Here is a 16,860-nt window from a genome sequence, read left to right on the forward strand (position 1 = left end):
TAACCCTAAAAATACAAAAATTAACACAACATAATAAAAAATACCAAAAAAATCAAAACCAGATCTACATATTAATCAGAATTTCATTAAATTTTTTTAAAAAAACGATAATTAACCAACGAAAATTAAAAGAAATATATAAATATACAATTTTATCATAAAATTTATAAACTAATATTACAATTCCATACAAAATTAACTAGATCTACACTAAACCTAAATTACAAGATCTAAAAAAAAAACCTTAAGACTGGTGGCTCGCGACGGTGGTTGTTGTTGCCCCGGTTTATTGCGGTAGATGGTGGTTGTGGTTGTTGGCTTGATGTTTGTGGTGAACGCACTACTACATTTTTTACCAAATGCAACGGCCTAATAAAGGCTAATGCAACGGTATTTTAGTTGCCGTTGCAATAGAGTAAGCTATTGCCACGGATTTAACACTAATGTTCTTAGAGGTGGAGCTATTGCCACGGCTTTAAAAGAGCCGTTGCAATAGCCTAGCAATTTTAAAAAAAAAAAGAGAGAGATTGCAACGGTATGTGTTATATTATGAAAAATTTAGAAGCGCGCATTTCTTCCCTCTATTTTTTTCACCAAATATTTGAACAATACTTGTCTTTAATTTGCTTCCCTCTATTCACAATTCTCAAGTACAATACCATTTTCCCCCTTTTCTCCAATTTTCCCCATTCTCACCTTAATTGATTATAGAGGACCATTTTCACAGTACCATTTTTCCAATTTCTCCATTTTCTCATCTTCTCAGATCTCATATTTTCGTAGTAGATGAGAAGGAGTACGTTTTTGTTGTAGTTGTTGCATCTGATTTAAAACCCAGACCTCAAAACTACCAACAATGGCGCAACCACCGCCTGCACCACCACCGCGCTCATATACCGACCTCTTCGGCGACCCAATCTACGATTTAACCCCTTTATGGTTCAAGAACAACCTCTTTCTCCATCCTTTCGACTCCGAATCCTACATCTCTAACCTTCAAACCCAGTCATCTCTCGCTGCACTCAATTAATCTCAAGTTACTGGTATGTATTTTGAAACAATTAAATTTATTCTAGTATAATTTGTTGAAAATGGCTCTATTTAGTTGTTAAATGCTATAGTTTCTCAAAAATTAAGCTACTATTTGTTTAATTAAGGTTTTCGTAAGTAATTGCTTCAATAATTCTGATGTCATCAATTTTGTTAAATTAATTTTGCATTTTTGCTGGTTTGATTGAGAGAAAGAGAACGATTAAGGTGAGCAATCTTCTTAATACTCTTCCTGTTCTACAGTCTTACCGTAGTACTACATTTTTTTTATCTTATTTATGGTTTCCTTGCGTTTTGTTTAAATTTTTGTGTTTTCAATTTTTCTGATTCTGCTCAAATTTTTTTATTCTTTACTATTCAATTGATCTAAATGTATTGGCTGACGAGATCATTGAATTGTTTGTGAGCTAATTGCAGCCCACCATCCCATTATTGAGTCTTCAGAAGCAGGTGCATGAGCAGTTGGTATGCTGGAACCTACAGGTTCTGCTTTTTGGCTAATACCTTGTAGTTTTTTTTCGTAGTATCCTTTTTAACTTTAGTTGTTTAGTGTATGTTTGGCTTTAGGATGTACTAGTTCTGTGGCTTTCTTTTTTGTGAATGCTTTATTTTACAGCATGCATATTCTCTTATGATTACCGATCTTCCACTGCTCTCCTTTTGAACACTTCCCACTTTCAAACAAAAAATGAAATAGAGGGTCGTAATTGCTTGAAAACCAAACCCGATTTCCTCGGCTTTCTGTAATTCCTCTTTTTTTCACCCTTTGATTTGGATAATGAAGAGTCAATGATAGATTTATAGTAGTCTTAGTAGATTCTTAATTTTTCTCTTCAATGTGAATTAAGGCAACGACACTTGGGCGATATCAATGTCTCATGCTTTGGTGTGTCAACCGGATTTATGGAAGTTGTTCACTAGGACAGTGATGTATCATACTATAGCATTTCTGCCTAACTTACTTTGCCTATTGAAAATGTAGAATAACATGCTCAGAAAATACAGCAAGGTTCAGTACACTTGTTGAATTGGTCCCCGCAAAACTATGAGGCTAGGGCGGGATGAAAATTAGAGGTAAATTTAGGTGCATGGATGCAAACTAGTGTCAACTAAATCTAATAAGTCATAAAAATAATATGCCAAGAATTTGGGCATCTTAATATGAACATCTTGCATTCTTGTCAAACTTTTGGGACGGTAGGTAGAGCCAAAAAAAAATCTCTTGGTAAACCGCATGCTCAAAAGGTACTGTATATATTAGGCCCAGCTTTTTAGTTGAGATTTCTAATCTTACTTAAACAAGTAGTATATCATATCGATGACTATTTCAAGGTTTTTTTCTGTAAGTTCATGAGCTCATCAGAACACTTAGTCTTACATAGTTCAATATACTGTCATGTATGAGCTTGTGTCAGAATGTTGGAAAAAGATATTATACCTCCTGTTTTTATGCCTAGTTGGTATTTTAACTTGTCATGGCTGTCGTTTGAGAAGAAATGGAGAATGCAACATGCATATAGAGTTACGTTGGTTCTGATGTTCTGTACTTTTTGTTGATGCCTCTGTTTAGTATTATTGAGTCTGTGTTTGTTTACGTTGCATAAAAGTGGTTGCACTCGTACTGTACGTCGTAATTTTTCTCTAGGTGTTTCGGGGTGCTGGTTGTTCGTGTAAGTTGTACCCTGTTGTAAGTACAATAGGATGCATTGTTCAGTAAATTAAGACAACTAATTTTCATACTGAAACTGAAGTTAACTAGCTACTTAGACTCTCAAGTAACGAGTTTCTTGCCTTTTTCATACGAACCCCATAAAGACTCATTTCTAGTTGCTCTTCTGGAGATTGCAGCTCCTCTATGTTTAGACCGGAGAGCTTTTGTCCCATAAGTTTCCTGCCTTATCAGAATGGAAATGAAGTCCCTAAATAAGGGTATATGAACTCTTTGTTTTAGCTACTCTTTTATATATTAATTGAACTACTACACCAAATCATAATTACCCAAATGCCTCTTAAGTTTTCTATTTAAGGCAAACAGTTTCTGCAAATATGGTTTATCTTGATTTGTATTGTTTATTTGATGGTGGCTCTTAAAATACTAGAACAATGATTATACTTTGATATGGATTTTCACCTTCTTCATTCTGGTTAAAGTTATATCTTGTTTGAGATTGTTTTAGTAATAAAAAAGGTGAACTAAAATCCAGATTCTTCGGTTTTGCAGAAATTTTGAGGGGTTTAGTATTATTTAGAGCTAGATTCTTCAAGTTGTGCAGAATTTGAGGGGTTCAAATTATTTAGAGCAAGATTCTTCAAGTTTTGCTGAATTCCTCTCTCAGTCTGTCACCTCCGACTGCTCAGCGGCGCCTTTGCGTTAATTGAGAGCTCCAATGGCGTTTCGAGGTGTGGGTTTTCAATTGACAGCAACTATAAATTCGGATAAGCAAAGGTAAGCAATTTGAGTTAGTGGTTGCAGTTTGCTATGGTCTAATTGTAGCTTAATTGGGGTATTCTGGTTTTGCTTATGATTAGTTATTGTTGCTAATTAATCAGAGAGTGTTTGCAATTTAGTCTGAGCTAATTGTAGTTTGAATTGGTAATTATCTATTTTGATTTATAATTAGGTTGCTGTTGAGTATTTCTAATTGTTTCATGCATTGTTTTTGGGTTAATAGTTTAGTTATTGCTGCTAATTAATTAGAGAGTGTTTGCAATTTAGGCTGACCTAAGTGTAGTTTGATTTTTTTTTATTTATAATAAATAGTTTACCGTTTAGGATATCTAATTGTTTCGTTCATTGTTTTTGGGTGGGTATGCGTTTAGCAAGGCCTTACTGGGTGATGCGGAACTCAAGTTTTGCTTGTATTTGTGGTGGGTGTGTGCTGCTTGGATTAAGATTGTTTTTTTTGTGTGTGCCTACTGTCCTTTTTCTTTTGCTTTTGTGTCAATTGAGGTCGTTGCTTGCTGGATTTTTACTGTTTATGGTTGGTGATGGCAACTGCTCTGTTGGAAATATGATTTAGAATCCTAATTTTGGGCAAAAAAAGCTTGGCCAGTTTTTAAGGCCTTTTCATATCTTGTCTTTTTCTGGGGAAGAAGTTAGCTTTAAGAGGGTCGGTTTACCCTTACTATATATATGACCACTCTCTTTTGAGTTGAGCTATATGTTGTTATCTTCACTGATCAAGGTGGTTTAGGTAATGAGTTCTTGGAGCTTTATTTTGCTTATTCATGCTAATTGGTTTTTGTTATTGGACTTTTACTGGAAAAACGAGCTTGGTTAAAAGAACACTGTGACGAAAATGATCTTTACCTACATTGAATACTCAACTGGAACAAATGAATTGCAATTTAGATAATTAGAATATTTAAAATGTCTGATCTTATATACATTTCTGTGTAAATTAGCTTAATCGATTATTTGATTATAGTTTAGGCTTAAATAAGCTTGCCTATCATACTGTTGTTAGGTTTTCAGATTTATAGTTTTTATAATTAGCTATTGGTGAGTACATTTTGGATTTAAAATTCTCAGTGCTGAAGAAAAGAAAAAATAATATGAATGTTCTTGGTTAAAAAGTGAACTTTGAATTTGTTTGTTGCTGTGTGAAAAATCGTGTCTTAGGGGGGAAAAATTATATTAGTGGAGGCATCATTTTGGTTTGGTTCCCGATTTATAGATCTTAAAGTGACGGGTTTTGTTTGGTTTGTATTAATTGGATCATTGAATGGTACATACTTTAGGAGCATAATATAGAGGAAATGTTGGCTTGTGCGATGATGTATTGTTTATGAATGAGTTTGTCTTTTACTGCCTGTTATAGTGAGCTGAGCAGAATTTTGTGTTGCTTGCAGGTGTTATTGTGATATATAACTTGGTGCTCGTTCTACTCAGATTTCCACAGGTATATACTGTCCTTATCGTGATCTGCTATATACATTCGGGTTTAGTATGCTCTTTTGATTGCCAAAAAGTAATGTTCTGATTATACTGAGAATTTATATGTTATTCTGTTTACTTGTTTAATAATTTATATGTTATTCTCTTTACTTGTTTAATAATTTTGGTTTATGTAATTTATGAAAAACAAAATTCTAGGGTTTATGTAATTTATGAAAAACAGAATCTAGTAAGTTTCAATTTAATATAATTTGTTTTCGACTTGTTATTGGATTCAATTCGTTTTGTTTCTCTTCTTCTTGTGTATTCAGGTAAGAAGCCGCTGGTTATACAGTGAAAAATAAAAAATATCACCCCTCTGAGTGAATGGGCAGCGTATAATTTTCTTCACCCTAATTTGTATGAAGATGCTGAATTTACTTCTGAGATGAAGCGAAATTGGGTTTATAATTTGAGTATTCCTCAATTTTCTTACTTACTCTCCAAGATCCGCTCTCTTCATACTTTAATTTGTAAGGATATAGAGCTTTCTTATAGGATACCTCATGCCTGTGATGTTTGGATTAAGAGACAGAATGACAGGTATGTGCTTCTCTGTCTTCTTTTTTCGTGTTTCACTGAATCGAATTTATTTTTGTATGCATTGATAAATGCTGTTTGTTTGATTGGTACACTTAATTTGTTTGTGCTTTAAGGAAATTGCCATACCAAGAGAAGCATGTCCGCCAACAGGCATCGATTCTTGGCAACTTGGAGGATTTTGGGGTTTTGTCTGAGCAATACTGTCAATCTGATCTCTTTGCTGTTGTTGAGTTTGGAGCTGGCAGGGGTTACTTAACCTAGATATTAGCTGATTTTTATGGGATCAATAAGGTCTTTTTGGTTGAGCGTAAGGCATACAAGCTAAAGGTCAGTGTACATTAAAACACTTCTTTATGCTCATTTAAGATGTAACTAAACTCATTATATTTATGCTCATATATCTTAGTATCTTAAACTTTAGGCTGATCAAAGTCTACCACAGATAGACAACTTAACATTGGAGCGTTTGAGAATTGACCGTAAGGTTTTCCTAAAACCTCATGTCTGGTTTTTGAGGCCTTTATCCTCGTGTGAGCTATGTTATGTTTTTTTTATAGTAACTTATTGTTGCATTACCTAGAAATATCCTCTTTTGAGCTTTGTTATGCTTTAGTACATAAAATAATCTATATGCATACAACATGATCATAAAACATAATTGACTTCAAAACCATACTATTGTTTTGTGATACAATTAACTAAACTTATTGTTGCATTACCTATAACTGTTGCTGAAGTGGCGTTAACCTAATTTTCATAGTGGAAATGTCTTTGAGAAAAACTTATTAACCTGTGTCATTATTAATACTACTCTTTTTTTTTTTTTCTTTGGGGTTCAGCATCCTGATGATTTACTTAATCCCCACCCTTGCACCTAGAGGGGCAGAATAACACGTAGTATATATTGTCCTTAGCGTGATCTGCTATATTTAGTATCTTTGAATGTTAAACCTACCATACACAATGAATTCAGTTTACTTTCTCTACGATTAATCAGATATCAAATGAAATTGTATGAGGCTTGACTCTCCTTCAGTTAAGTCGCTTGGGTAGGCTAATTGATGCTTTCATATTGTGTTTTGTCCAGTTTATTTATAACCAGAATTCCAGCTTACTTGCAGGAAGAAATTGGAAATAAAGATTTTAACTGCATATGTTCTTGACAAGATATGCACAAGGTTACTACAAGATTGTACGAAGTATAGTGACTAGCCATCTAACAAATGGTGCATATATGTTGGCGACTCTTATTCAAGTCCGGCTTTATGAAGATTTGGATATTTCGGCTTATATATATGTTGACAATTTGTATTTTGGACGATCAAATTAATTATCTAACTTTTATTTATTATTAGTACGGTATGTCATATCAAAAATAGGCAAGAAATATTTTGTAATGTATGTATTTTGCATTATAATTATTATATATAAATGATACTTTAATTTGTTTATGTTAGTATATTTAGATTTGTACCGACTAATTAATATTATATTACCATTCCATCCCAACAAAAAAAAACCCCAATGATCAATCCGTTGCAGTAGATACGTACTCCTACCATTGTATTAATTAGCTTCAACCGTTGCAATAGGTTCAATTTCATCTTAATTATTAGTCAGTACTCTATTGCCACGGATAAGTTATGCCGTTGCAATAGGTTCAATTTCATCATAATTATTAGTCAGTACTCTATTGCCACGGATAAGTTATGTCGTTGCAACAGGTATTGGTCTATTGCCACGGATCAGTGGTGCTGTGGCATTAGGTGTCATAAGCCGTTGCATTAGACCTAGTACAACGCCAGCAGATGCCACGGTACATGGCCGTTGCATTAGGCCTAATGCCACGGATTTTGATGCCTAATGCAACGGATTTAGGGGTTGTAATAGATAAAAAATGTAGTAGTGACGGAGAGAGAAGAGGAAAAAGACAAGAAAATGAGAAGAAGACCAAGAAAATCAGATGAGGGAGGGCAAGAGAAGGAGAAGAAGACCAGAGAGAGAAGAGGAAAGAGAAGAAAGAAGAGATGGAGGAGGAGGAGAGAGAAACAGGAGGTAGAGAAGGAGGAGGAGGAGAGAGAAAGAGTGGGCGGCTAGAGAAAGAGAAATGAGAAGGAGAGAGAAAAAGAAAGAGAAACGGTGGTTGATGTTAGGGTTTTTTTTTTTTTTTTTTAATATCATTATATTCCGACGGAATATTCCGCCGGAAATTTCCGACGGATTTTATTTCCGTCGCAATATATTGGCTTTCTGACGGAATTTTCGACGGATTTTATTTCCATTGGAAATTTAATATTCTGGCGGAATATTCCGTTGGTAAGCCAATATATTCCGACGGAAATAAAATCCGTCGGTAATTTCCGACGGATTTCCTACGGAATTTCTGATTTTTCCGACGGAAATACGTGTCCGTCGGAAACTGTCCGTCGAAAATCGGCCTATTTCTAGTAGTGTAGGTTACTTTTTCACAGATTTTTTTTCCCCACATGTTATTACCTTTATATGAATATAGTGACTTTTTTTTTACATGTAGTAACCCCTATTTGAATATAGTGACTTTTTTTTTTTTTTTTTACATGTATCCCTTATTTGAATATAGTGACCTTTTTTTGTTTTACATGTAGTAACCCCTATTTGAATATAGTGACTTTTTTTTATTTTATTTTTTTATTTTTTTTATTTACATGTAGTAACCCCTATTTGAATATAGTGACCTTTTTTTTTCATGTAGTAACCCCTATTTGAATGTAGTGACCTTTTTTTACATGTAATAACCCCTATTTGAATTTAGTGAGCTTTTGTAGTTATACTATTTTCACGCATTGTGACTCTTATTTAAATATAATCAAAGCATATTTACACATATAATGAGCTTTATTTAAATATGGTCATAGCTACCCTATTTTTACATACAGTGAATTTTTTTTTAAACACAATAACCCATATTTACACATGTAGTGACCCCAATTTATACAGTCACTATTGTTATGATTCCCTTTTTTTTTTTTTTTTTTTTTTTTTTTTTTTTTTTTTGCATATAGTGATCTTTATTTAAATGAAGTCACCCTCTAAAGATAATCAACTTTTCATAGCCTATGCAGGATTCGAACCTACATCAATGTGCACTTGCACAGTGCTCTACCAATAGAGTTAACAGACTTTAAACAAAACTTATACAAGCATAAACATTAAAGTAAAAACTACAACTAATCAAACTAATTAAGTAGAAATTTAACGGAGGAAGCCAACCCAACAAACACTATTGTCATTTATCATGCCCATAAAGCTTTTTTTAGGGGAAAACATGGAAGCAATAGTATTATATCAACAAGAGTCCAAATCCACGAAAGCTAAAACGCCTTGGGGAAAGAGTTTACAAAGGATTGTTCTACACCATTAGCAGGAGCTAATCTAGCAGACAAGTGGATAACACATTGCCATTTTGTCTAACATGATTAATAGAAAGATACTCACATTACTGTCATTATAAGTTAGACCACCAACGACACCAAGTAAACTTTCTAGCAACTTTACCAAAACAGCTTTCCCTTCCAAAGAACCTTGGTACCAGTTGCAATTATTGTGCCAGAACTCCACATTCATGTTGTTGAGCTCATGAGCTGAGAAGTATCGGATAGTGTCATCTTTACCATGATTGAAACAAGGGCATGCTTTGTTTAAGTACAACAGAGATCCTACTCATCCCACAATTGAAATCTACTACTATAGTAATGTACAAAAATCCATTTCAACTCGATTACTTCCAAAAATCATTATACAACCCAAATCACCCAAATAACTCATCATCTGACTGCGATCCAACCCAAATCTGACCAAGACATAGTGCCACCTCCAATGCTAAATTTGCAACTCTACAACAACAATATATGGACGATTTCAACCAGATATTTTTTATTCACTGGTAAAATGCTCAAGATCACAACAATACTGCTTAACAAATGCTACTATACATAAAAATAATAACAAAACTATCCACCAAACGTCAGAAATAATTACTCGTATTCAACCAACTAATAGGTCTATTATGATATAAAGAGAATAAAACATACTTCGTTTTATACAATAGTGACCTATATAATGCTACATCAACCAAATATGAGATCAACGATCACCAAACTACACTCTCCAAATTTGCAAATACAAATCAGAACCATAAATAAATTAATTAAATACCTAATTGTAAAACATAAACAGTGAATTTGATATTAATCATGAATATTAAAAACTGAAACCCTAATTCGTACATACTAGGTGTAATTGAAGCAAAAAAACCCTAATTCGTAAATACTAGGAGTAATTGAAGCCAAAAAGCCAAAAGATACCTTCGGAAAACAAAAAACACTAGAATCGAAAAGACTGAAACCCTAGGTCTTCACAAAATCTTCAATGCGAAACAAAATTCAAACAAAAACTAATGCAAATTGCTTCAATTGAAGAAAAACAACGATTAATCAGCTTAAAATTATAGAAATCAACTCGAAAAAAAATTGTACCAGGAATTTGTTGATTAATGCGATTTGCGTCTGAAGAACGAAGACCTCTTCTCTTCCTAAACGTTCTTTCCATTGAATAAGAAACTGAGCAATCTTGAAATTGAATTTGAGTCGTGAAGAAAGAGAAAGTAGAGGAAGAGCAATTCGAAGAGAGAGAAAGTGACTTATGCTAAAAGAGCAAAAAAGAGGGGAAAAGAAGGATGAAGCTAACATATATAAATTTAAGTTATCTGAAATTTGGTTGCCTCCTCCACACGCACGTGAGAGGTAGCTGGTCCACAATAAGTTTATTGTGGACCAGGTTTATTTAAGAATTGATATATATATATATATATATATGTGTGTGTGTGAGTTTTTTAACTGAGTTTTTAGAGCGCCTAATAGGATTTTATTTTTTACAAAATTATTAGAGCGCCACTTAGGATTAATATTTTTAAAATTCTACAATCGGATTATGCCACGTAAAATTAGTTTTTTTAAAGCGCTATGTAGGATTATAATAATAATAAATAAAAAAACGCCAGATAGGATTAATAATTTTAAAACGCTACAATAGGATTATGCCACGTAAAATTAATTTTAGAGCGTCACATAGGAAAATGTTATATTTTAGCCAATGAAAAAAAATAGAATTACAATTTACTTTAGATAAAAAAATTTATATTAATTATAAAAATAAAATCAACGTGTTTTTTGTGTGGTTGACCATATCTTGTGGCCGCCTGAGACACACCTAAACACTTACCGGGTAACCCTGACCGTCCGAGTAACCCGTGATCGATTAAGTAACCCTTGATCAACCAAGTAACTCCTGACCAAGTAATCCCGACCACAAGGTGTAACCAGATATGAATTTGAACGATTGAGTCACATATGAAGCTTTGTGAAATAAAATATATCTTTTTATATTACGAATTTTATCTAAATAGGAGAAACAAAGTTAATAATTCATTTTATTATAAAAAATTCAAATAGTAAGCAAGCGAATATCACAAAATTTATTAGATAAATGTATATTTAGTAAAATATTTTGTTTGAAAAAAAAATACAAAGAAACCGTGCGTGCACAAGCTTCATCTAGATTTTAATTAAAATAAAATCATTTATATTTTTAATAAAAATATAAAATAATCATTTGATGTTAGTGATTATATTTATAAATAATATTTTTTAATTTAAATATAATTTTTCAAAATTAATATTCATAAATTAAAACTTTAAAGTTAATGTGATTTTCTTTAAAAAAAATCATAGTAATTCAAATATCACAATAACTAAAAACCATACATCTCACGAACTTGCATCTAGTTATCTTTTAGATAATATGTACCTTTATCGTACTTTTTGTAAGAGAATCATTAGTATGTAAGAAATTGTTGAATTATAATTATTTGCATAAATTGTTGTTAAACTTTATGAAATATGGTGAAATAATGCATTGCACGAGACTTAAGCTTGTTTTAGATTAAAATAAAATAATAATTTCAATTTTTGTAAACTCGGTGAATGAGATTATAAACGTAACTAACACAAAGCAATTGTTAGAGTCTAAATGAGTTTAACACATAATTTCTACTGCTCTGTATACAATATCATATATGGCGAACTTGGAACTTAGCAGTTGCAAAATTACAGTTGTTGCAAGCCTTTTAGAGTGCTTAATCAAATACAACATTCTGCATTTCGGTAATAAATTTTTATTGAACACAAATACTATAGAAGACCTTACTTAGTCTTGATTTTTAGCTCAGCATTAGGTGAGGATCGACGATATCGCATTGCCTCCGTTGCGAAATTAAACTTTTCTTCAGCTCCTGCTATATTCGTACTGAGCTCAATAGTCATTTCCTCAAGAACTGGAGAATGGGCTAGAATATATTCCAATAGCTGTAGCTCATTTCTCCAACCTGATATACGACTGAGTTTCACTTTTCTAAGGCTTTCAAAGATGAAAGAGCGTTTGATTTGAGCATCATTGCCGTTTTTAGTTTCTTTAACCTGGATTATACATAGGCGAATCCAATATGTCATCATAAAATTAAGTAATCGGATACATGGCAATGAACATCGTGGATGAGTAAAACTTACTTGAATGGATAGGCGCTCTAACTTTGGGGAGCTCGCGAACAAGTAAAGAACAAAAGAAAATTGGGATTGAGTATGTAGATATATATCTACAATGTTCAATGTTCGCAATTGTCCAAATTTTATTGGAAAATTTCTTGGAGGATTATAACGATGGAAGTACTGTGGCAAATCCAAAATCCAAAAATATACAAAAGTGTAAGTAAAGAAAAGTTTACCTGATATACATACGTTGAAACAAAAAAAATTAATTCACTTACCTGCCAAACAAATGTCCCAAGAACGAGCATCTCAACACTTGCCAAGGAACTGATGATCTTGTTCATGCTGTCGCTATGATACAAACCACTATCCAAGACTACTGATTTTATAGTAGGCATCGCTCCTTTTATGCATAAACTATTAAGGCAGCCTCTCACAAGCAAATCCTTAAGTTTTGGAGCAAGTATTGTCAAATTATTCACCGGCTCATAAATCATTAGATGGAGGCTCTCTAGCTGTGGGCATCTTGAAATACAAGATTCCAACATTTTTGCATCAATACATTCAAACCTGTTAGCTTCAATTTCAAGATGGATTAGACATGGAAAGCCCGTAAAAGTTGGAGGTAGAGAGAGGAGTTTGAATCTTTTGAGGGTCGAATGTGTCAAGCCCGAACAACTAAACAAACATGTAGGCAAATTCTTTAGTAGAGGAGGAGCAAACACCAGAGTGAGCTCCTTTACGTCATGGGCACAGACACACCGTATCCATATGTATGTTTCTCCCGGAAACCAAGAGGGAACGTAAAGCACGAACTTAGATATCGGACCAACATGACTAAGTATTATTTTGTTGACAACATTTGAGTAAATCAATGAGATATCCGCAGATTCGTTTCTTCCCTCTTGGATGCTCTTACAAAATGACTCATCAAGTATGAGTTGTTGATTAGAGGCCCATTGAAACCTCCAATGTTGCGACAACACGCTTGTCTTAGCGGCTTCTTTTAGTGGTAAACGTTGTAGGATTTTATGAGTTGAATCTAGTGGCAAGTTGCTGATTCGATCAGCATCCTTTACACAGCTTCGGTTGTTTATAGCAGCTGCAACGGCAGACATACTATGAATTGATTTTTGGAATCAAGAATGAAAGTAAGCAAAGAAAACTCAATAATAAAAGGAGGTTGTGAGACTGTATAAATTAAGGAAGGTAGTGACTAGTGAGATGTCATCGATATTTTATAACCTATTGAAGAAGGTAGAAAGACAGGTTTTACTAAGAAGTTGAAAGGTTTGATGGTATTTTCAATAAATTTGTGTTAGTGATATTTTCACTAGTTAAATAGTCACACCGTTAGTTCGTCTTGATTCATAGACTAGCCTTGAATGTGTGATCAATTTATGGAGAACTCCTTATTAAATTAGAGGATGAACGTTTGGTTGATTGCATAGTACAAACTACAAAGTAAGGTTTGACTCATACAGTCATACCTGCATCATTCCAAAAGTACTACGGAGTGGTTATTGGTAAATATTTTGCAACGTTTAATATTTCATTTCATATGTATATAGTATTAAATGGCTAGCTGTAGATTTGGCTAATTTTTTTTGAAGGGTCTACATTAATGTATGTATAAGACTAAGCCGTTTGGTTGGGGGTATTCAACAAAGGGAATGGGAATCAACGGGAATCATTCCCTTTGTTGTTGTTTGTTAGGCCACTTTTCCATTTCCCTTTACCCCCTTCATTCCCCCAAATCCCTCTAAGTTCATTCCCCACCCCCCTAGCCTTTTCCATTCCCTTTCCTTAGCCAGCATTACACCACCATGCCTACACCAGCCATCACCCTTCTACCCTACCCCCACCGCACAACCACCACCCAGCCACCTCACCGCTTTTCCCCCGGCCATCGCTGTGGTGTGTTGGTGGTGGTGTTGTGGTGGGGTTATTCCCTTTATATTTTTAAAACAAACAACACACTACATGGAATGGATTTTCATTCCATTCTCTTTCATTCCCTTTGTTTATTCCATTCAGATTTCCCTGCGCGAACCAAACGGCCCCTAAGTGTTAAATGGACACTGCTAATCATCGTCTTTGATTCTTTTGATACATGGATTGAAAATGAAAAGCTACAACTTTTGATACAAAAAAAAGAAAAAAAAATGATTTCACGTCGCATGTGTTAGCCGCCCTAGTCGTAAAAAATGTGAGACGAGATATTTTTAGCACCGGTATAAATCAATGTATCCATACTTATTATTTTCTCTTGTGTTTTTTTCCTGCATAAAAAAAAACATATATCTTCTCTCCGTCTAATAATATATTATTGGTTTATCATTTTTCATATAAATTAATAGTAGAGGGGAGTGTTTACAAATAAATGAATATTTTTTATAAGGTAAAGTTAATTAAAAATGTACGTAGATGTATTGTAGAATAATTATATAAAGCAAAAATAAAAATATTATAAACAAGCACAACATTTTAGATTGCCCAACAAAAGATAAAGAGACCATATTATACAAAGTAGAACATAAGTAATACGTAGTAAGTAAAAAAGTACTACAACGTAGCTCACAAACTCGAAAAAATTAAAGTACTTCTTTATAATTTTCATATAAAGCTAGTCTATTTAATTTCTAGCATGGTGTAATCAAGATTACTTCTTTGTACATGAACATGTAGCCTATGGACGGCTTATGTGGACAAAATAGCTTTAGGAAAAATATTTTAACATATGATATGTTGTATAAATATTATAAGGTATAAGAAGGCTAATTTTATACTCTTGTACTTGAAAGATGCAAGCACATATAATTTTTTTTGACTAGAAAGCACGTAAATATGTAAACAAAAAAAATGTATGTACGGCTGTTCACATACACAACATTCACCTAGTTTATGAAAAAATAGCCATAATGCATTGCATAATATCGGACTAACCAGAGTACCAAACTAATTCCAAAATGCAAAATATACAACCGGTTAAGAAGAACATCACAATAAATTCCAATTTTCTTTTAATTTCACAAAAAGATTTGACAAGTTCCATCTATTAGTTCATCTTTATAATGGGAATTTGGATCTGAGCATTTTCAAATTACTATAATAAGTACTGAAACAATATCTGTTATAGACCTTTAGTGCCTTACTTGTCCTTGATTATTATCTCAGCATTTGGTGAGGCTCGACAATATCGCATAGCCTCCAAGGCGAAATTGTATTTTTGTTCAACTTCCATATTCTTATGGAGCTCATTCGTCATATTCCCTAAGACAGGAGAATGGGCTAGAATGTATTTTATCAGCTGTAGCTCACGGATCCACCCTGATACACGAAGGAGTTGCACTTTTCTAAGGCATCGAAGGGTAAAAGAGCAATCAATCTGAAGTGGGTGATCATCGGTGACTTTCACAAGCTCGGAAATCTAATGTTTGAAAGGGCAAAATTAGATATGATTTGTTGAGCAACAAAGTATGTATGTTAATGAGATATTCAGTTGCCAAAACTTACTTCAATGTATAGTCGTTCTAACTGTGGGGAGCTCGCAAACAAGCAAAACAAAACAGAAATGTTGGACTTCTTATATAGTTTTATATCTGACAAATTCAAAGTTCGCAGTTGTCCCATTTTTATTGGAATTTTTCCAAAATAATCACTTTTCTGCAAATTCAACAATTTACAAAAGTTATTGAGGGAAGAAAAGAATAGCTGATAATATAAATAAATATGTTGAAACTTTAAATAAATTCAGTTTACTTACCGACCAAAAACGGCCTTTTAGGATGAGATTCTCAACGTTGGCAAATCAATTGAAGATCTCCTTCCAGGTGAAAGGTATTCTAATTTCCAGGTCTACTGTGTTTATAGTCGTAGTTCCTTCAATGTATAAACAGTAAAGGAAGCCTTTCACAAATAAATACTTAAGTTTTGGAGCATGAATTTTTAAAGAAGAGGATTCATACACGAGTAGATGTAGACTCTCAAGTTGTGGGCATCTTGAAATAAGAGTCTCCAATACCTTTGTCTCAACAGAGAGCTCTTGGCTCCCCACCAATTTAAAGTAAATAAGGCACGGAAAACCCATAAAAGACGGCGGAAGAGAGCGGAGTTTGCATCCGATGAGAGTCAAATGCGTCAAGCCCGAACATGTGAACAAACATTCAGGCAATTTCTTTTTCAGATTTGGATAAAATTCGCCATCACGAAAAACATAGTTTACCCATGGGTATCTTTCTCCGGGGAAAGAGGGAACAAAAAGTACAAACTTAGATATCGGTCCAACATGACTAAGAAGTATACTGTTGACAACCTTTGAGTAACGCAACGAGATATCTGCAGGTTCACTTTTACCATTTACGATGGTAGCACAGAATGACTCATCAAGTACAAGCTGTGGGATAGAAGCCCATAAAAACCTCCAATGTTGCGACAAAACGCTTGTCTTGGCAGCTTCTTGTAGCGGTAAACATTCTAGGATATTGTACGTTAAATCCAGAGGCAAGTTGCTTATTCGATCAGCTTCCATTTTTATTTGCTTGTTTATAGCAGCTCCAATGGCACACATACAATCTGTCAGATAATATAAACTCCTTGATTAAATTTTCATTGATCAATATTTATAGAGTTATAATAAGAGTCCTGATCATATTAGGTAACTAACAAGATATATAAAGATATCAAAAAGATATTTTTATACAAATTATATCTTAAACCTAGGATGAGAATATTCTATGGATATTCTCT

General features: G+C 33.5%; 2 protein-coding genes and 2 long non-coding RNA genes across 5 annotated transcripts; 1 reads left to right on the top strand and 3 right to left on the bottom strand.

The window, feature by feature from the left end:
* The first annotated feature begins 1,049 nt into the window (after positions 1–1,049).
* On the top strand, positions 1,050–7,049 carry LOC110686013. Of its 2 annotated transcripts, none has more exons than XR_002504133.1 (6): positions 1,050–1,533; positions 3,272–3,496; positions 4,903–4,952; positions 5,260–5,530; positions 5,644–5,857; positions 6,641–7,049. It is a non-coding gene; the product is annotated as an uncharacterized LOC110686013 (long non-coding RNA). The 2 variants fall into 2 exon arrangements; XR_002504134.1 differs by having other exon boundaries at positions 6,652–7,049.
* A 1,479-nt stretch (positions 7,050–8,528) lies between these two features.
* On the bottom strand, positions 8,529–10,257 carry LOC110685629. The gene is made up of 2 exons (XR_002504097.1): positions 10,045–10,257; positions 8,529–9,402 (listed from the first exon to the last, which is right to left on the bottom strand). It is a non-coding gene; the product is annotated as an uncharacterized LOC110685629 (long non-coding RNA).
* Positions 10,258–11,769: 1,512 nt separating this feature from the next.
* LOC110685677 (F-box/FBD/LRR-repeat protein At1g13570-like) lies at positions 11,770–13,229 on the bottom strand. The gene is made up of 3 exons (XM_021862207.1): positions 12,390–13,229; positions 12,133–12,291; positions 11,770–12,042 (listed from the first exon to the last, which is right to left on the bottom strand). Exons 1-3 carry the CDS (start codon positions 13,227–13,229, stop codon positions 11,770–11,772), a joined length of 1,272 nt encoding a protein of 423 aa, XP_021717899.1.
* A 2,033-nt stretch (positions 13,230–15,262) lies between these two features.
* On the bottom strand, positions 15,263–16,642 carry LOC110685678 (putative F-box/FBD/LRR-repeat protein At5g56810). The gene is made up of 3 exons (XM_021862209.1): positions 16,136–16,642; positions 15,628–15,777; positions 15,263–15,541 (listed from the first exon to the last, which is right to left on the bottom strand). Exons 1-3 carry the CDS (start codon positions 16,640–16,642, stop codon positions 15,263–15,265), a joined length of 936 nt encoding a protein of 311 aa, XP_021717901.1.
* Between the last annotated feature and the right edge of the window lie 218 nt (positions 16,643–16,860).

Source organism: Chenopodium quinoa, unplaced genomic scaffold, assembly GCF_001683475.1.
Source record: "Chenopodium quinoa cultivar QQ74 unplaced genomic scaffold, ASM168347v1, whole genome shotgun sequence".
Lineage (NCBI taxonomy): Eukaryota > Viridiplantae > Streptophyta > Magnoliopsida > Caryophyllales > Amaranthaceae > Chenopodium > Chenopodium quinoa.